General features: G+C 37.6%; 1 protein-coding gene across 1 annotated transcript in view; it reads right to left on the reverse strand.

Annotated features, from left to right (window-relative positions):
- Positions 1–3374: 3374 nt before the first annotated feature.
- Sugct (succinyl-CoA:glutarate-CoA transferase) overlaps positions 3375–22180 on the reverse strand; it is a 743994-nt gene continuing 725188 nt past the window's right edge. The window contains exon 14 of the mRNA XM_004840252.4: positions 3375–3958. Within this exon, the coding sequence (XP_004840309.1) occupies positions 3795–3958 (164 nt within the window). The 3' untranslated portion in view covers positions 3375–3794. The remainder of the gene's footprint in view (positions 3959–22180) is intronic.

The raw sequence follows: 22180 nt of genomic DNA on the forward strand, positions 1-22180 counted from the left end.
CCCTTTCCTGCTAATCACTTTCTTTAAAAGATCTTCCCTTTTACGCCTGCACCCCTAGTGTGTGGAACATATGTTCTAATGCAAAGTATTCACTTCCATTTGTCTGCAGTATGAAGAGTGATTCTGGAAGACATATTTTGGAAGGGCTGTTGGGGGATACATGTGTATCAGAGTTGCTTATACTCCACTAATCCAATGCATAAACCTATCCTTCATGCTGCCAACCTTGTTTAAACATTCAGGGCCATTTGTGCTGGGGAGTTAGCATGGTATGTCTTCACTGAGAAACTATCTAAGCATCTTACCAGAGTAAAGCACCAGTTTACTAGGTTTGTGAGACTAATCACGATTGTATTCAATCCCTAAAAACTTTTAGACCTCATTGTAAGAGTCTGTGATATATTTCAGCTTTTCTTGATGTTTGTCATGGAAGTATATGCCTTTTTTTCTGAATCTCTTCATTCTCCTTGTCAAACAGTGATTGTACCAGTACTGGTACCACCAAATCAAGAAGAGGAGTGAGCCTGCTCTACTGACCTCCTAAAGATAGCTGATACTACAATCAAGATTAGCAACGTTTGCTGCACAAGTGCAAGGTCCCGAGTTCCATCTCCGGTACCAAAAACAAGCAAACAAAAACAAAAAGATTAGCAACATCGTTTTTAATCTCAAGGATGCCACCTGCTATAAATACTCACTACAACAGGGACTCTTCCATGAAGAGAAGCCAGCTAAAGGAGAATATCATCATCTTGGGGAATAAATTACAAAAAACCCAAAACAACAGGGTACAGAGGACAAGGAGTGTCCATTTTTTCTCACTTCTCTCCTTGGCCAAGGGTGAGTATTTCTGAGAAGAGGCTGATGATCTGAGCAATCTGGGCAGCTCACTGCCTCACATTTGTTCCCCAACGCTTTAGTGTCTGGAGAATGAGTCCCATGGATGAGCCATGTGGAAGAGGGATAAACAAGACTCACATCTATTAAACTTTTATTTTTGGGACTTGAACTCATCTCCATTATTTTTGTAGTACATATTTGTGAATGTAAAGTTTTTAAAATACACATGTCAAGGTCAAGACACAGAAGAGTTGTGTGAAATATCAAATTCAACTGAAGTATGAATGGATGGGATTTCCCTAAGAAGACTTCAAAGTGGGGACTGTGAATTCTTTTATGGAAAAAACTCTCTCCACAGAGCTATCCAGGTGCAGTAGCTTAATGTCTTAGAATGAAACATCCTATTTAAAATCTCCTTTATTGTTCTAACAACCCAGTAAATGGATCAGAGACAAGATCATACCAATTAACTGAGGTATTCACACAAAGTTGATCAATGTTCATTTCTCTTCTTCTAAGGAAACATTCTGCATATCAGATTGCTTGCTGGGAAAATATAACACATGATTAACCAGAAAATCATGGCAGTAAAAAGTTTAAGAAAAAAACAAAACAAAAAAAGGGAAAGAAGCCCATTTGCTTGTGGACACACCCCTAATTCCAAAATGATTAACCTACGAAGTTTCAAGGAATTTTCTAAGCCAACCTCAGACACAAACCTGCCAGCAGGCAGGCCTTGACATAATCTGAACTTGAGCATATGGTATCTTAGTAGTGAGTTCAGTTTCAGGAATGTGTAAGATAATAGGCCTTGATAATTAAAACAGCACATTTGTTTATAAGCATAATTTGATCTGGAATGTATTGCTAGAAACTTTAGCAAGCACAATGTTTCTTGCAGGACTAATTATCCATCTGAACTTGAAACATATTCTGAATTATTTCTTCCACTAATCACAAAGTAAATGTTTTCTGTTGGTTCGTGATCTGTTGGTTGAAAGCTCTCCTGGATCATTTTGAGCTATGTAGGTGGAAATATATATATATATATATATATATATATATGAATATACTGGAGAAAGTGTCTTTGTTTCAGTGGTGACTAAAATGTTTGAAATGTCTTTATTGGCTTGAAAGTTTTAGAAGCATTTTCTGATCTCTACGCATGATCAGGGTCTTTCTTCATATGGCTATTTGGATATTTCAAATTACTACTCAATCACTAATTTATATTTTGAGATATCTACCTGGATCAGTAGGAGAAATAGTAGACCCGCCTTTTGGGATGTGTGGTTTTACCAGCTCTCTGTATCCAATCATTTACTGATTTCTATACTAATTATGTGAACACAAAGAAATTTTGTGTGAATATAGCACCTGAAATACATGTCTCCAAACATGAATCTGTGAATTAGGCATTGGGGGAAAAGGACAGGTGTGATGAAATTCTCACTAATAGAAGAACAGCAGGAGTTCTTCAGGGATGTCCACAAACAGCAAAGCAAGGGAGACCGTAATTGCTTCAAAAATTTGTAAGCATTCTTCTAAAATGTCTCTCGAGGTCTTGTCAGGAGACAAGCTTTTTATTTGTTTGAAATTGTTGATTCTAGAAACATATTGGTCTTTACAGCATGGATAAATGACTCAAATCATTCCAATTGAAAAGAACACAAAAAGAATACGAGCTCTAAATCACTGTTTGAAAGATGAACATCTGTAACTTAGCTTTCAATTACCACTTGGTATGTAATGACATTGCTTTTAAAATATGTGTGCCTAACAACATGAATTGAGGTCACGTCAGGATACTAGTCATGGGATGTATGATTCTCTGGTCTGTACCTAGTCTTGGCAATTTATCCTGGAAGGTATATCCTAATCACTTCTTATCTTCTAGAGAGAGGATTTTTCTGTACTTTGCATTTGTTGACAAAATACTAGGCATGATATAGTCTTCTACAGTGGGCACTCATATAATGAACAAATGTTTTCCTGTCATTCTCCTATTTGTCATTATTTATATATTATTTGATACCTGGAAAGTTATTCAGCATTCACTTAAGACTGTTGTGTTTGGACATGCCTCAAAATAAGGTACCAACTGAAGAGTCACTCCTCACTCACTCACGCAGACAGATACCTACACTCCAAGCGCATTGGTGGAAATTGATTTTCTGCCATGTATCATGAAATCACCAGGCAAATACAACATAAAGCAAATATTTACTTCCACAGCGGAGAATGGAGCTCAGTTTTACAAGGGACATCAGCAAAGCCCATGGTTTAAACTACACACTAATAAAGGGTTCAAGAGCTCAAAATTAAGTTATTCTGTTTAAAATCAATCACTAGGACTGTCATCCTGCTTATTACTTTGACTTCCTAACAAAGATTTAAATGAGGACTTTATGTACAAGTAGAGAATGTCAAGCGATCTGCACTTTTTCACACTTGTGTGGGCAGGACAGGCAAACATTTAGGTCATTAGCATAATTAGAATGAGGAGCGTATTTTTCCAGAAAAAAACAATTAAACCCTTTTTAAAATTTATTTTACTTTTAATTAGCAGATAGGAATTGCATGTATTTATGAAGTACAATGTGCTGTTTCCATACATCTATACAATATGAAAGGATCAAGCCAGACTAATTAACATATCTGTCACCTTACATACTTCTCTGGAGTGAGAACAAAATTAAATCTTTATTTTAAAAAATCCACAAATGCAGACTATTATTTGACAAAAATTCATAGGGAAAATGATGTAGGGTACATTTGAAGTGCAGTGGACTCATTCATCCAAGTCATTCCAGAGAGGCCAGGCAGGAATCCTGGAGTTCCTCTAACTGCTTCACAGTGGCATCAGATGTGGGGAGAAGGATCCAGATGGAGAACTGCCTTTGCCAGCAAAGTGCACTCCGATTGTGGTTCTGAAAAAGAACCTTTTTCCTGTGTCACTTGGCCTCATGCTGGGTCACCACACCAGCGCTGAGTAGCTCCCCAATGGTCCTGTCATCATATCTGAGGACCTCCTTCAGGATGTGTGTTGTGTGTTGCCCGAGCAGGGGAGGTGGCCTGGCCTCTGACATCTTGAACTTGCTGTATCTCACAGCTGGGCCTGTCCAAGGAGGGGGAAAGCAGGAAGCCCATTAATGAACAAACCTAGGAAGTCCATTACCTAAGCAGCCTGAGGTGCTTCCAGTGAATGCCAAGAACAGCAGTGCCAGTCATACCTTTGCTGATGCATCAGGATTTGGGGAAGAAATATATTTCCACACATGGCTTTTTGTGACGCAACTGCACAGTGGTTGTCTGACCTATCTATCACCATGTAGTGGTCTGCAGGTCTGTCCCTGTCATGTGCTAGGCCTGTTCAAAACTTGTCCCTCCTACCACAAAGGCCCTCTGAGGTGAGACACCCAGCTGACTGGATTCTCTAGGTCCAAGAACACAATGACCAAAGACCCAGACCGTCTCCCTAAAGATAGAAATTTGACCCAGGGAGAAGGCAACACACAAGAACCATTCAGTGTCTACTGTATGTTTCCAAGATTTAGTTCCTTGGACTGCAGAACAATTAAACCTGGTTCAAGCCTTCTGGAAGTAGAAGAGGTCATGTGTACCAGTTCAATGCCAAGCAGCCTTGGGTTACACTCCGGGCTTATACTTTCTAGCAGTGCCATCATACACAAATCACTGCACTTCTCTGAGCCTCATGTTCCACAGCTGGGTATAATAATTTTTGCCACACAGAACCGAGGTAAGAAAAAATTTAACTGAGAAAATGGACAGAAAGCATTTAAGTAAACATTCTCTAACCCATAATAAGACGCAAAACTTGCTCGCACCTGATGATTATGAGAGCTTCCACAGTATCGCTCTTAAAGCTTTATTGGTATATGTTTGTAGTACATAATATGAAGTATGATCAAAAATACAATGGCTGTTTAAATTAAGAATAAATTATTATAGTAAGAGGTATATTGTCATTAATGCCACTAAAAATAGTTTTTCATTCTGAACATACTCATCCCATCATTCTTGCCATTTTCTGAAGCAGTTCTGGAAGTCTTCCTTCATGAGTATCTTTGGTTTCACTGTCAATGCGTTGAATTGATTTGAAACATTTACCTGTCAAGGTATTTTGACTTTAAAGAAAGCCAGAACTTACAGCATCCAATTCAGTAAAGGTGAATGAAGACACAGTGTAACGTATTTACAAGTCTGCCATTCTGTTAGACGGCGCTTAGCAGCAGAATTCACCATATATTTGATAATTCCTGGTAAAGACACTCACAAAAGGAGACTTTGAGAACTGCTTCAGAAAGTGTAAAGAATGATCAAATAAGCGGGTTTGAAGGAAGAGGAGTATTTTAAGGGGGATTAATGACAATGTATCTTTTACTGTAATTTTTTTTACTCAAACATTTTATTTTTTGGTCATCCTCTGTGTTTATATTTATTTTGGGGAATTGGTACATATGCATGTCATATCTTTAAAATTTTTGATCTTCTTTCCCTTCTCCCTATCTTCTCCCTTCCCATTTCCCTAGTCCCCTGCCCCATTTCCAAAAAGTCCACCTCCCTATTTCCTACCATCTGACCTTTATTTTCCTCTTTAATATTTATAATTGGGGTCTCTCATATAAAAGAAATCAGGTAATATTAACCTTCTGGTTTGACTTATTTCACTTAACTTTGTGGACTTGAGATCCATTTTTCTATAAATGGCATGAATTAATTTCTCTTCTGAGGGTAAATAAAATTCACTGTGTATATATGTTATAGTTTAGATCATGTGTTCAGAGGTGGGGCTTTTGGAAGGTGATTGGATTATGGGGGCTTATATCTGATTTGCTGTTGAAAGAAAGAGGTGCATCACTGGGGCCAGGGCCTGAAAGGGTGTACACTATTTCCCTTCCCAGGTTCTCCTTTCTCTCCCTGTTTCCAGCTGCCATGATGTGGCCAGTTTCCCTCCACCAGATCCTTTCACCATGCCATTGCTGCCTTGGAGCCAGCCAACCATAGACTGGTTATGTGAGCCAAAATAAACTTCTCCTCCTTTAAGCTGTGGGTGTCAGATATTGTGTCCCAGTGACAAAGAAGTGGATAAGCCAATAAAACACATTTTCTTTATCTATTTGTCTGTTGATGAGCATCTAGGCTGTTTCCAGAACTTAGTTATTGTAAATTGTGCTGCTATAACTATGGGTATGCATGTATCAGCATGATATGATTAACTCTTTGAGAAAGATACCTAGAAGCAGTATACCTGGGTCAAATAGAATTTCTACTTTTAGTTTTTTGATGAATCTCCACATTAATTTTCATAGTGGTTGTACTAGTTTACATTCCTGCCATTGATGTAGAAGGCTTTCTTTTTTCTCCATATCTTCACCAGCATTTGTTGCTTTTTGTGTTCTTCCTGATATCCATTCTGACTAGAGTAAGATAGAATTTGAGAGATGCTTTGATTTGTATTTCCCTAATAGCAAATACTGCTGAGCATTGTTTTTCTTGTACTTATTGCATATACGGTGTTTTTGAAAGAGAGAGTTCACAGATATAACACTGTCAAACTGCACCTTTATGTAACACATACTCTCCTCTGCAGACCAATGACAACCTCCAACTGATGTCTAAAGTCTGTCCTCTGAAGCTTTGTGAAATCCATCAGTTCTTAAATTTTCCTTTAAATGCATCATTGTATAACTTTTTTCTTTCTCCAAAGGTTGATTCCTATTTGGTAAAGAAGGATACAAGAACAACAAACAGCTGGAGACAAGGCCCATTATTCTCCCCAGAATTCTGATAATGTAATCTTGTACATATCTGATCCTAATTCATTGTTTCCTCAGACTCTTTTTCATTTTGATATTAATTTAAAACAAGTTTAATCCCAAATTTGTCATTTGGGATAAAGACTCCACTGAGGAAATTCAACATCCAGAAGTCAATATCATGTGGGTTGATCCTAAATGAAGTTCTTGAAGCAAGACCACAGAATGGGAAATAGTTGCTGGATTACACCAAGATCTGGGTGGGTTGGAACACAGCTACTGCTACTGCTGCTGCTGGTGCTAGCAGTAGTAGTAGCAATAAGTAGGTAGTAACAGTGACAGCCGTAGCTGTAACTACCACTTCCTGAGAGTGATGTGCTGACCAAGCACCGAAGGCTTCCATGCCTCTTCTCGCAACACCCTCACGATTCTCTCTACATAGTAGGCAGTTAGTCATTGCTTCCAGATTAGAAGATTGAAAGGAATGGAAAATGAAAGTAAAAATGTTAAAATTAGTGTTAAAGTTAGCTGATTAAAATAACTTCCCCAAAGCTACAAAGTTAGAAAATGACAGAGTTAGCATGCAATCTCAGGTTTATTGGTTCTAGAACTTGGACCTTTAAAGAAATCATTTCCTGAAATGAATTTTATATGGCATAAATTCTACAAAGTGAACAATTCAGAGGCATTTAGTACATTCTCAATGTTGTGCAACCTATCTAGCTCCAAAACATTCTTATCACAACAAAATAGAGTCCATACTCATTAAGCAGTTCTTTTCTTATTCCTCCATCCTCTCAAACTCAGGCATGGATTTATCTATTCTGGATATTTTTTATATAAGGAAACATATAGTATATGTTCTTTGGTGGCTGGTGTAATTCACTGGGGAGAATGTCCTCGAGATTCATTTACATTGTATGCATCAGGACTAAAAAATCTGTACTTTTAGTCTCCATGTAATGATCAGGTCCATCCATATTAAAGGTCAATTCACCTCATGTTTCCACTGAACACCCTCTTTCCTGGTGGTTTTCAGATCTACACTGAAGACCACACTACAAGTTTAGAACATATATTTAACCCTTTGCATAAAATTTAGTTTAGAAGAAAGGTACTTTTGGCTGTTTGTCAGGCAATGGGATAAAGACATACATATGATAATGGGAAAAATAAACTGATGTCAAGATCTCAAAGAAAACTCTGTTCCTATGAGCCATTTGAAATCCATTCTTGCAATCTTGTGCAATAATCCTTTGTTGAAGGAACATCTCTCTCAGTCTAGACTTTGCACAAGGGACTAAAGAGCTCATAAAATATCTTTATTTAAGAAGTACTAGAAAATAGTTGACATAATTATTTATAATCTATGGTCTAGAAATAATGAATAGTCTTATCTTCCATTAGAAAAGATGAACAAGATAAGCCACATGTTCTTAAATTTTTTGGCAAAGTAACATCTATATTCTCATATGCTTTCAAATAAGTACAAGCTGTTTGAACTTGAGGATTTTTAAGTCTCCAGAGACTCAGCCTACACATTTTATAAGATATTTACAATAAAGATTGTATTAACTTCTTGACACTGAGACACAATACCTGATACCCACAACTTAAAGGAAGAGGTTCAATTTGGTTCATAGTTTTGGAGGATTTTGTTCACAGGTGGCTGGCTCCAGGGCAGAAACATCATGGCAGAAGGGTGTGGCAGAGCAGATGCTTAGTTCATGAAGGCAAGGAATCAGAGCAGGGGAGCAGTGCCAAACAGGAAAGGACCGGGACCATATGTAGTGCCCAAAGTCACACCTCAATGATCCACCAACACCCACCAAAACACACCAAGACATGTCTTCCACCACCCCCCTGGGCAGACACCAAGGCTAATAAAGTTGATATTCCACCCTATTTGTCACAGCTATTGAGGGCTGGATTGAGTATTTAACGTCATAACAGATAATATTCAAGATCAGCAATAATTTTAAAAAATTGTATATGAAAATAACAAAATAAAATATATTCATAAAATTATTCAATATTCACTTGTTTTTAAGAAATTGGGAACTTCTTAAAAAGGAGGTAAAAATCCTTTTTTAAAAAAATGGAGCTAGGGACTGAACCTAGGACTAGGTAAGTACTCTACTGCTGAGCTATATTCTGAGCCTGGTATAATACTTCTTGAGGGAAATTTTAGCAACTACATATAAAAATGTTTAAAATGTTCATATAGTTGGATGGAAAAATCTCACTTTAGAAATTTTTTCCTATGAACATAATGTGGAATGTTGAGCAATTTTATAGCCAAGGATCTATACAGATTTCTCAGTCTGCTTAATGCTTGACTTGCTGTGCTGTTTTCTAACCTACTGCCTAGGAGAGTTCCTTGGTGGGATTCTGGATTCTTTTTGTTCATTTTTCCACTTGCTCTTTGGTTCCAAAGGTTACTTTTGTTCAGAGTAGGTATTTAGCTCTTCATTCTTTCATGCACTGTCCCCATAGGCATATTTCCAATATTTCTCTTCTAGATAAAGAGGTCAAATAGTTATGATATTGAAAAAATTAGGAAAATACGTCCAAAACTTGGGAACTCATTAAATAAATAACAGTGTCTCCAAATGATGGCAAACTGTATTATTTGGCTTTGGAGAAAGGGGGGGGGGGCTTTCCTAGTCTCCTGAAATCCCACTGAAATAAAAGTAGAACAACAAAAAGTAGAACAATTAAACAAAAAACTTGATACAAATGAAAGGAAGGAAGGGTGCATCATTAGTTAATGAAATATTTCCAGTAAAAAAATACATGGATGGGATCATGTTGGTAGGTAAAAGAGGTAAACAAAAGACTAGAGTATTCTATAAAGAGACAGATAAAAAGTACACGATGATTGGTCTATTTTAGTCTTCAAGAGTCTCTAATTTGAAATCATTGGTTCTAAAAGTCATAAATGACACTAGAAATAAGACTGAAAGCAGAAGGATTGAGTGTCTCCATATAAAATAACTCATCCAGCTGAGATCTACTAAAATCTTTAAACAAAGCCTACAAAAGGGAGCAGAGGGAGTCATCATTTAACAGCAAACAAAATATCAACCAGTTCTTCTTAGAAGCAGTTCAAAAAAGATGTAAAGCATAAGTTAAAACTTATAATATGGCTTTTAGTCCTGGTAACTAAGGTCATCCTCTTTCCTGCAATTGAGGGGTCCCATAACCTGTCTTTGACTACTTGTTCTTATCTCAACCATTCCTATAGTAAAGTTCATTGGTTAAACTATCTTGACTTGCTCTTTCAAGAACTCTCATTTATAATGTATCCAATTAGAGTGGAAAACATGCTCAACAACAGAAATTGATGTTTGACATTTAGATCATTTTTTTAAATTCCATATATTTACTGGTATATTTTAGGTATACAGTATGATGACATTTATCATTGGCAATTTGTACCTTTACATCATATATCTTGGTTCTTATGTCTCCCCCCTTCTCCTGCCCTCCCTTCAACCCCTCCATTCCTCCCTATTTACAAAGACTTTGCTTCCATTTTTTCCTTTTCTCATATTTTTCCTTTCCCTTCTTTATTTTCCCCTATCCCCCTACTTCCCCTTCCCCTTTAGACCTTTGCTTCCTGTTATACATTATCTATTATACATTTTGATCCTCATTTACACTTTCAGTTTCTCACACCAGAGACCCACTATTTGGTATTTACACGTGTGTCCCTTTATTTTGCTTAAGAGTATTGCCTCAATGTGCATCCATTTAGCTATAAATGTCTCTAGGTTCTCATTATTTATGGCTGAGTAGTACTCCATTTTATTTTTTTTAAAACCCACATCTTCTTTATCTAGTCACCAGTTGATGGGCATCTGGGCTGTGTCCAAGATTTAGCCATTAGAAACTGTGCCTCTATAAAGATGTGTGCACATATATTGCTGTGGTAGGATTCTTTTAATTCTTTTGGGAAGATATCGAGCAGGGGAATAGCTGGGTCAAATGAGACCTCTAATCCTAGTTCTTTGAGGTATCTCCATACTGATTTCTACAGTGGTTGCACCAGTCTACACTCCCACCAAGAGTGGAGAAGAGTTCCTTTCTCCCCACAATCCTGCCAGCATTTGTTCTTGGTTGATTCCGTGATAGCGGCCATTCTTTCTGGAGTGAGGTGGAATCTCAGCATGGTTTTCTTTTGCATCTCTCGATGATCAGTGATGTTGAATATGTTTTCATATGTTTATTTGCTGTTTTTACTTCTTTGACTGAGAAATGTCTGCTCATTTCAGATGCCCATTTTTTCAATTGTGCCTTTAAATTTGGGAGGTCTGATGTTTCTAAGTTCTTTATATATTCTAGATAGTAGATCTTTGTCTAGATAGTGGATCTTTTTACCAGGAACAGCTGGTAAATATTTTTCCCCACATTGTGGGTTGTCTCTTCACTCTGTTCGTAGTTTCTCTTGCTGTGCAGAAGCTTTTTAATAAGATGAGATCCCAGTTGATGATTGTTTGTGCTAGTTCATGTTTTATTCATAGTGTTTTCCTATGCCAATGTCTTCAATAGTTCTACCTAACCTATCTTCCAGCAGGTTTAGTGTTTCTGTTTTAATATTTCGATCTTTGATCCATTTCAATTTGAGTTTAGTGCATGGTGAGAGACATAGGTCTAGTTTTAATCTTTAGCAAGTTGAAACCCAATTTTTCCAGCACCATTTATTAAAGAGGTTATGTTTCCTCCAGTGAGGGTATGTGGCTCCTTGGTCAAAGATGAGATGGCTGAGTATGTCTGGAGTTGTTTCTGGATCTTCTGATCTATTCCACTGGTCCTCCAGTTTGTTTCTTTGCCAGTACCATGCTGTTCTTATTACAGTAGTTTTGTAGTATAGTTTCAAATTGGGAATTGTGATACCCCCACCTTGTCTTTGTTGCCTAGAATTGCTTTTATTATTCTAGGTCTCTTCTTGTTAGAAATGAATTTTGAGATTGTTTCCTCAAGTTCTGTGAAATATGATGTTGGAATTTTGATAGGGATTGCATTGAATCTATATAGAAGTTTTGGAAGTATGACCATTTTTCACTATATTGGTTCTTCCTACCCAGGAGCAAGGGCTACCTTTCCATTTTCTGATATCCTCTTTGATCTCTTTTTACAGAGTGCTGTAGTTTTAAGAGAATTGGTCTTTTATTTCTTTCTTTAGACTAATTCCTAGGTATATCATTTTTTTTTGGATGCTACTGTGAAAGAAATTGTTTCTCTAGTCCCTCTCTCAGGGAATCTGTTGTTTGTGTACAGGAAGACTATTGATTTTTATGTGTTGACCTTATATCCAGCTACTCTACTGAATTTGGTTATTAACTCTAGAAGACTTTTGGTGGAGCTCTTGGGGTCTTCTATATAGAGTATCATGTCATCTGCAAATAATAACAATTTAACTTCTTCATATCCTATTTTTTCCTTTTATTTTTTTCTCTTGTCTAATTGCTGTGACTAATGTTTCTAGAACTATATTGAACAGGAGTGGAAGATCATTTTCTATATAAGATGTTCAACCAAAGATTACCAGGAAAATAAGAGCTTTATGAAAGAATGAAAAAAGTGAAAACAGTCCATAACTGAACAAAAACAGAATGCTATGCAAAAAGCCTGATTAAAAGAAAAGTAAGCACTTACATGTTTTTTAATATTATTTTCAAAATTAGAACTTTAGAAAATAAAGTAAAAATTATCCCTAAGTATGTAAGGCTAAAAATACAAATTGGGTAAATAATATAAGAGAGGATATAAGAGTTCTCATAAAACAGACTAGGATTCCAGAAGGAAGAAAGTAAAAAGTGAAGAGGATAAAAGTTTTGTAGCAAATATAAGGAACAGGGCAAAAAAGCATGTTTTCAGACTGCTAGTGTCAACTGAGAATCTGAAGGAAGGAAGAAAAGACCTGAATCTTGAAATTTTAGAATATCAAATATGCAATTTTAGAATATCTATGATGCACTGAGATGGACTGAGAATCATCATAGGGCTCTAGGAAAAGTACACAAGTTTGTAGGTAATAGTAGGTCAGGAAGGTGGAAATTAGTTGTCTACAAAAGAAGAAAATCAGCTTGCACCAAATTTCTCACCACTTTCTACAGAAAACTTGAAGATAGAACTTGTTTTCAACTTTCCAAAGACAAACTGCATTAAACTTGGAATTATATATCCAGTCAAATGAAGATATATGCACACTTCAAAGACTAAGTAAGTGTACTAAGTTTCATTAAGATAACTCCAGTAAAGTGTAAGACAGGAGGTGAAGGAATAGAGGGAGGAGAAGGAGGCAGGGAGAGAGAGAAGCTGGTGGTGAAAAGGGATGAGAGGGAGAAGTCAGAGGAAGGAGTGGCGAGAGGAAGAGAAGGAGGAAAAGGAAAATGTTGGAATACAGGGAAGAAACTTCTAAGAATGCAAGGAAGGAAGGTCCCGGGTTGACACCTAGGACTTGGACAGCCAGAAAGAGAGAGATGGAAAACAGATGCCTTTCAAAGGACAGTCCAAGAAAATAAAAAGTTTTAATTTTGTAACTAGTATTACTGAAAGGTGAAAAAAACACAATGGGTAAAGTTGCTTTGTGCAAGAAAAAAACAATAATTACAAACTTAAAACTCTAGAGAAAAACTGCAGAAGTATAATCAAGATCTAAATATGAAGCAATTCCAAAAATATAGCAGGATTTAAAGAATGTGATGAACCGTGAGCAAAGAAAATCTATTTGACTTTGAAACAAAGATTCGAATAGCACAGATTATCTTTTGCATCCTATTGCATAATACATTTTTGCATCCTTAGCATAATACATTGAATTGTCTGTTTAGTTGCCTATATCCCCAATGCAGGCAGAAACAATGCTGACTGTGTTTGCTAATGGACCTTTAAGGCCCTCCATGGCCCCTACAAAGTGAAAGTCATTGTGGCAACCCTCCCTTCAGAAAATCATGATGATTATGGGCTGTGCTTTTTATTTCATTATTTCACTGAACTTCTCAATAAAATAGAGACTATTATATTTGCCATTTTAAAGATCAGAAAATTGAAGCCCTTTCAAGAAGTAAGTAATTTGCCTAAGGTTACCCAGCTAATAAAAGATGAAATTCAGGCCAGAACTCTTACCTGTCAGAATCCATTGCCTGTGCTCTGTCATTCAACACAAATTTGTTGATGTAATGATTGACAGCAATCAAATGTATTGGAATAGATATTTTTCATATTACATCTATAAATTTATTCATCTATTAATTTATTCTATTATAATTTTTAATATACCTGTGTCAAGATTCTGCCTATGTGATCTAGATGTATATTAGCAAACAAAACATACCTAGATACTATTTTTATGGAATACACTTTCTGAGTTGGTAAATAACAAATTGAAAAAGAACAAATGAGCAAACAGAAAACGAATTGGTAAAATTTGAAAAAATTATAAAATTATTATAAACCAACCTGAATGGTAGATAATGCTACCAGCCCCCCTGGGCAGGGACTACGGTGGTAACAAAGGGCTGGTCTGCATGGGATCCGCAGAGCAGACCACACTGATTAGATTATCCTGAAACTGACTGAAGTTGAACCATCCACGGCAACAGTGGAGGAAAGAAGATTCTAGGCAGAAAGAGCACATGATCGGGTTTGGTGTTCAAAGAACTGAAGAACAAAAAAACCCCATCTGGCTAGAACATAATTTGTCAGGACATAGGTTCTAGATTAAGTTGGAGGGAGAGGCAGTGGAGAGAGTTCATGGGGGATTTTTAGGCCGATGCAGTGCAAGTGGCTCTTATTTTGGGTGAAGCAGAAAGAGTGCAAAGCAGTGACAGACTTATGACACGGTGACTTGTTGCAAGCCAGGGAATCCAGTGAGTTCAGAGGCTGGAGTGGGAAGACAAGAAGAGATGATAGTGGCCTGGGATGGGATGATACTCCTAGAGTTTGAGAAAAGTGGGTATAATCGAGTCTCGTCCTTCTGGCTAAGATCAGATGGAGAGAAGTAGGTGTTGCTGAGGAATATCTGGGCCAACATAGTTGGGGAAAGAGAAAGCTCAAAGGAGAATCCTGTGTTTCCAGGCTAACAACTGGGAGGCCACTTGCTAGATGGGGAAGACTGAAAATGTTGCATGGACAACTTTGGGCAGAAGGTGAAATCAAAGATTTCTTTTGGACCTGCTAAGTTTGAGATGCCCATGAGATATCCAAGGAGAGAGGTTAGTGGACCATGAGCTATGCAGGTCTCTAATACAGAGAAGAGCTTTGGCCAGTATATATGAAGTTAGACATTATTGATTATTAAAATATTCTCATTGCAAAACAATGTATTTCCAAATCAATTATATTTCTTCTGACAGCTTTGATGCTAAGGTTTTTTAAAATAAGTTATTTTCATAGTTTTTCCTCTATTACATAAGTGCTCAACCTGTATCTATTGCATCAAAAAGATTTTGTGTCTACAGGAAGCAAATTCATTAAATAAAAATTAATCTCTAAAGCTCATAATGTCAGTGATGAGTGCATGTATTTCAATTCTTCTGGGTGTTCAATAGATAAATCTCCATTGACTTGAGAGTAGGAATTAGGGCAGTTTCCCTTTTGAAAGAACTGTAGACTTTTGTTCTTCACAGAAAGAGGCAGAGAAAGGAATTTAGAACTCTTTTTTACTGGGTCATGGGTATTTAGGGATAAAAAGGCAATCAAACTGAAAACCACTGAGACAAATGCACACCCTACCAATGTCCCGCACATCACCTAGTACAGAACCTGAACCCCCAAGTACTGTTCTTGTGAGGTAACTACCTAGTCTGGTGTCTGGTAGCCAAGTTCCTGTGTCTTCTTTCGTCTCCCACAAGAAAGGGAGTTGAGTGGCCTGGTTTGTAGATTATACCTACCTCCCAGGCAGGACTGTGTGTGACTTGCCTGTCTGTGGACCTGTAGGGGATGGTTCTATCTGATTCTAGAAAAATAAGTCTTTTTTTTGCTTCAAGATTGGCATATGCCCATATATGGGAGGCTGAATAGACAATCTTCTTAGAATGGAGTTAGGGTGCTAGCACTTGACAAAATTGTTAAGGTCAAAGTTATTCAAAGTGAAAGCAAAAAGGAATCAACTATTTCTTAACCATTATTTCATAACAAGAACTTTTGTGAAACTACTGTTAAAGTGAGAGGTCACTGTATACCAGATCCAAGCTAGATGGTTTACATTTATTATCTAATTTGACCTTCACAATAACCTTTGACTTTTTTCATAGTTACTAATTTATTTTATCCTTATATCATGAAGCTCAGAGGGGTTAAGAAATGTGTGCAAAAGCACACAGCAGAAGCAAATATAGCTCTTCCGACTTCAAAGTTATTTTTTTTCTGAGAAGTGATATGGTAAAGCGGATAAGTTTATAGGTTCCAGAAAGTTCATATTCTGGCTTTGAAATTAATGGATTGTATTTCCTTGGGTCATTCACCTAATGAACCTGTGCCTCAGGGTCCTATCATGTAAAATGGGCTTGACAGGGCACCTAACTTATAAAGTTGTAGTGGTGAAAAACTTCCTCCTACAAATCCCTCAGAACACTGCCATGCATACAGTAAGCACTTGATACATGCTGTCCTTCCTTCTGGGCTTACCTTAGTAACCTAGCCATCTCTAGTAAAGGCCTTGGTCACCACTAACTTCAGAGCTAGACTTCTCAGAAATTTGGTGAGATAGCTGCATTTTACATTTGTGAAAGCAAGCTGAGGATAAAAATTTTAACAGTCTCTAACAGTCAAGGTCAAGGTTATTCAGAGTGAAAGAAAAAAGGAAGAAGGAATCAACCATTTCTTAAGCATTACCACATAACGATGGTATTGAATGTGGTTTATTCCTCCTCATAACATCTTCCCCACTTCCAGAGGCTAAAGGATGTTAGATGATTACCCTTGTCATACTTCCTACAAGTACATCAATTAGTAGGCAATCAGCTATTGTTGCCAGTTACCAAAAATTAATCTTATATTCTCTTGACTTTAGTTGTAATAGAAGTAACTTTGGATCCATGGCATTTCTTTTACTTCTTCAGAAAACATTAACTATATGCCAGGCACTATCATATGAGCTTTATACACTTGCCTCAGTTTCTAGGATAACACAAAAATATTCTTATTATCATCCACCATTTAAAAATGGGGGGCACACAGACAGAGGGGAAGTCACTGCTCAGGGCCACAGAGCTTGTAAGAAGCAGAGCTATTATTCACACCCAGATAATCTTGCTACAGAATCCAGGTGCTTTGCTACTGGACCACACTGCTTCCTGGTGAACAGGGGTGAGGCAGTTGTTTCTGCTGAACACTACCAGGGGTCCTAAAGGAGAAAGTGCCAAGGACAGTTTCAGGCTTCATCTTCTGCCCATCTGTCCTCTCGGTCCCTCCAGATCAAACTTACTGCAGATCTCACATGCCATATGGATTCATCACAGCCTCTTTTTTTCAATCTCATCTGTCACATGTCACCTATTCCTATGGGGCAGTCCTGGAATCATGGCACCACCATCACATCCTGATTTCTCCTGTTTCTAAATCAGGGATGCTCCCCAAAGCCTCACCCCCCAAAAAATAAAGCCTCTACTGTGCTGTCTGTGCGAGGTTGTCTGCTTTGCGGCACAAGGAAGGCCAGTGCTCAGCAGACCAGAGAATCGCACAGATAGCCCCGCAGTGTTTCCCAGCTGTGGTGTTAAGCCTGTCTGTAGCAAGGCCCTGAGTATTTTGTCTGGCCTCTGTTTAGACCCCTTCCATGATTCTCAGGCTGAAAAGGGAATCTACCCAACTTAGGTGGACATGCCAGGTTACTCCAGACACAGACTCCAAGCAACATATCCATAAGTCAGATCAACTTAATAATGTAAACAGTTGCAGGAAATAGAGGTAGCCAAAAACATGTGGGAAACCATAATGGATATTCAAGTAACAGGAAAGGAATATCACATCATCATGAAAGAAGGGACCTAAACAGACACCTTTTCTAGAATTCCTTTCATCTCCTATCTCGATACATTTCCAAAGCAATGAAATGAAACAAGCTATTACTCAACCTCACAACTAACTGCCAATTGATCAACACTAAGGGTTAAATTAACACACTTGGCCAGTCGAATCACCATAGAATCAAGAATGACTAGAATTAAAACCAAACACAGTAAAGTTTTCTTGCTCCCTTTTTTTCTTTTAAATTTCTGATATGGTGTTCATTTATTTTAATATCAAGCATACTTAAAAGCACCTATCTGTTTTATGATATACAAAATGTTACATCCAATATTTTTATTTCGACTTCTTTGGCCCATTGCTAAGATACATGCTGTAGATATCATGTAATCTTCAGGTCTTACTAGTGTAATAAGAAGCCAGACTTCATTTTGCTATAAATAAGTGATACCTCCAATATCAGATTATTTCACAATTTTCCCTCCAGTGCCTGAACTCATCATTATAACATAACATATTTTTATATGGAGGCTCTCAGTCTTGACATCCAATGCATCAAATAGAGCCATACAGTTATAACACATCACACCCATTAGATGTGAGATAAAAGCAGATAAACCATTTAAACTAGCATGAAATGGTGTGAAAGGCCATACAGAATAAATGTGGCTTCAGATATCTTTAAAAGAACTCAGTCCAGGGCATTCCCTATGGGGGCAGCCATCCCAGAAACTCCAGGCAATATGTGGTATCTACTACCCACTTGGCTGGGTCATTCCTGCCCCACTCAGCATTCAGAAGCACCACATGTCACTTTTACTCTAATGAATATTGAAGCATTGCCTTTCAAGGCAATTACAATGCCTTAAATATCACTCTCCATCAGTTAGAGTCTATTTTCAACTGCATCTGTTGCCCTGTGATAGTTGTCCAACACATTTCCAGTTTCTACCTTCCAGGAGGAACACAGCAGTATTGCATGTCTTGGCTGTGTGGCTGGCAGGGTGAAGCCATATGAGCCAGAGGAATGGTAAATGGAAGGGATGTGTGTGTGTCACTCCCAAGGCAGAACAATCAATTGCTGATTTAAGGTCTTCTAGAGCTCTCCTTCCTTCCTGTATGACAATGGCAGCATGTAAAATGGTGACTACTCTGTCAGCTGGGACTCTGTGAACCCAGAATGGACTACATATAGAATGAGCAAGAAATATATTGTTCCAAAACCCAGTTATTTGAGGACTGTTTGTTACAGCAGTATAACCTAGCCTATTGAGACCGACCCTATGGTTTGGCTTTAGTAGACAGACCTATTTTCCTGGACCCAAGGAGGAATTAATTAACCCAGTTCCTCAGCAATGCATTACAAAGTATTCAGTCCAGACATTCCAATACTTTGAAACTGCTCATTTAGTCTGTAGCCAATTTTGACCCTGGAATGATCATAATACCTATTATTTATTGAGTGGTTACATGTGTTAGGCACTTGGCAGAATGCCCTCCATATATTACCATATTTGATTGACAAAATGCCTTTACAGGGTAGGATTATTATGATACTACTTCATCAATGAAGAAAGTAATGTTAAGTAACCTTATCAAAATTACACAGCTTGTCAAGTAAAGAAATTTCATTAGAACTTGGGCTGGTTAAATACAAAGTGCATGCTCGTTAACACTAGGATGTACTTCCTCTCTGCATAATGTGGAAGAAAATCTGTTCTCATATCAGTGGCTGAATAAATACCATTCTTTGGCAGATGGTGTTACAAAGCAGTACTGTATTATAAATACTTATATATTTCATGATTGCTAATCCATTAAGGCATTAATCTTTCATTTGTAAAAGAAACAGGGCAACTTGAATTTGATTTATCTATCTTATTCCAACCCACTGAAATGTCATAGTAGATTATCCATTTCCTATTGGAAAAATATATAGCCCATAAGGAAATGCTATTCATATTCATTAGTAAACATGCTGTCTCTCCTCAAAGTGTGCTACACAAACCGTCCACTGAGGTCATTGAAAAATATCCAGCGAAAAGCTCTCCCAAATGCTTCTTTCCAACACTGGTGTTTGTTTCTCATTATTTTTCACACTTCTAAAAACTCTAAGCAGGGTGAAGAAACACCTTGCTGACAATGTTCTCTTTGCCAAAATAATCAATTCTTTTGTTTCTTTACCTCCTAAAATTCAAATATTTCATACAAGCTCTTTGGGCAAATTCCCAAGATTTCCTTCAGTTAGACCTTACCATGGAAAACAAAATTGGTTCAGCTAAAGTCTGTAGCCAGAACATTTTAAGCTTCTCAGACCTTCAAAGTAGTGACCTTCTCCTCACCTCCTCTGCCTCTGTACTCCATTAAGGAAAATACCGGAAGAAGTTTCCAGTCAGAGAAGCCAGATTGCATTTTGATTCAATTTTGGGAGGAAGAACTGAGTGAAGCACTGGAGCAGGTGGTTATGTGTTGCTCTTACCTCAAATGAGCTTTGAAAAGTTCTGTAAATCTTCAAATATCTTTTGCAATATAATAAAACTTTTCGGGACTCCATAGTCTCTTATTAAAGGGATCAGCAGCCTTATATCTACCATCTTCTTCTTTTCTTTTCTCTAAGATCACACAAACCACAGCCATATTCCAAGAAAAGAGAAGACAGAGAAAGTTAGGCCCCCAGTACTGCTGCTGTGAAAATGGGTACGTTCCCATCATTTACCAAAGGAATTGATCTTAACATCTCCCTCTCTGTTAGCCTATGCAGCCCAGATGCAAAGGTTTTAAGATAGGGCCCTTGCTCTCTGTTTCCCTGTCTCAGTTTTGGCACTGCCATCCCCTCAGGACTATGATTGTCCTTCCTAGCTCCAGTACCTATTGTACCTTCCTATTGTACCGTCTTATCTCTCTCATACATTATCCACACTTATCTTTTCTTCTGCCTCTTTGGTCCAAAGCACTCTGCAGTATGAGGACAACTTATTCAATCTTTCTTCCCAACTACTCTCTCCCCTGAGCTGCACTGACTCTCCCCTGGACCCAGAGTTGTGTGAGACAATGGACCATCTCAGTTTGGCAGTCCTCTAGTCCATATTATTCTCAGAGATCTGTTCTGACTAACTTGATGATGTCAGAAGTTCCCTTTTCCCCACAATCCAATGGAACATCTCTCTACTTTGAGTCCCCACAACCTCTGTTGTCCTCCTCCTCCACGGTGCTTCTGATCTTCTAATTATATTTTTCTTGTGATCTTAACTGAGGCTAAAATTAATATTTTGCTCATTTTGTACCCTCCATAGTATTTCATGTTCAAAAATGGCTGAAAGGATCAGACTATAACAAAATAAAAAACCCCAACAAGTTCTTGGATTAGGAAACAAGGACAAAGGGAAGTCAAAGTTTGCAGACTGGTATATTTTTCACTGGTTTCTAAATGGAGTCATCTTGATTCTTCTTTTTCTCTTATGCTCCATATCCAACTCATCAGTATGTTCTATTGACTCTACCTTCAAGATATATGGAATTTAACTATCTTTTGCAACTGGTCTGGTTGTAGCTACCATCACCTCTTGCCTGGATTTCTGTGAGAATTTCCTACCAGGTCTCCCTGGATGTATACTTTCCTAAAGCATCTTTTCCATCAAGCAGCTATTGTCATGCCTTAAAAACATTAGTCAGATCAAATCATTTCTAAAAAATGGTCACAAGTCTGTGAATCTTCCTGTTTCACTCTTTATAACAGGCTATGGGGTTCTCCATAATCCACTCCCCTTGCCACTGAACCATCCATCTGGCCTCCCTCTTCCTCACTTGCTTCAGCTACCCTAAACTCATTGCTCTTCATAGGCACATCCCTCCATACTGTCTCTGCTCCAGCTGCTCCTACACTTGGAACATTCTTCCTTCTGAAATACACTCAGATCACCCCTCAAATCCTTCAAGTCTTTGCTCAAGTAGGCTTACCTGACTACAATGTTTAACATTTCAATCCACCAACCTGCTCCAGCCAATGTTCCAATCCTCTTAGGTTGTTCTCTCTCTGTCTTCTTAGTCCTTTTGACTTATGTCTACTACTCTTTATCTGCTTCTGTTAGCTAGAATCTTGGTTTGTTTCTCTCTACAAATATGTTCTCAAAGACAATGAATGAATAATTGATGTAGTAGTTCAAGCTTTAAATTCAGTTCTGAGGTCTCTAAAACCATTAAATTCAATATGGTGACAATTTCAGACATTAAAATTCTAGCAAAATAAATTCCATCAAACAGAGAAAAAGGGATGATGAGACACTTTTAGTATGAGCTGAAATAGTCATCTGTATATAACAGTGTTAAACATAATGTGTTTAGTCTCATTGCATCTGATTTATCCAATGGTGTCTTTTGGATTTATGCTACTCACAAAGGTAGATGCCTTGAAATACTCCAAGGATCAAGCATTCTAACAGGTGTCTGGAATTTCTGAGTATAGATATTCACTTGATAGGTTGAATAAAAACAGGTGGACAGGAGAATTTATGAGTTCCATAAAAGCAAGAATTTTATCTACTTTCTTTGCACTGTTTGCCCAGAAGTTAGAAAATTAGAATGTTCAA

This window comes from Heterocephalus glaber, unplaced genomic scaffold (assembly GCF_053883595.1).
Source record: "Heterocephalus glaber isolate CG9 unplaced genomic scaffold, H.glaber_assembly_v1.0 deba00001610, whole genome shotgun sequence".
Lineage (NCBI taxonomy): Eukaryota > Metazoa > Chordata > Mammalia > Rodentia > Bathyergidae > Heterocephalus > Heterocephalus glaber.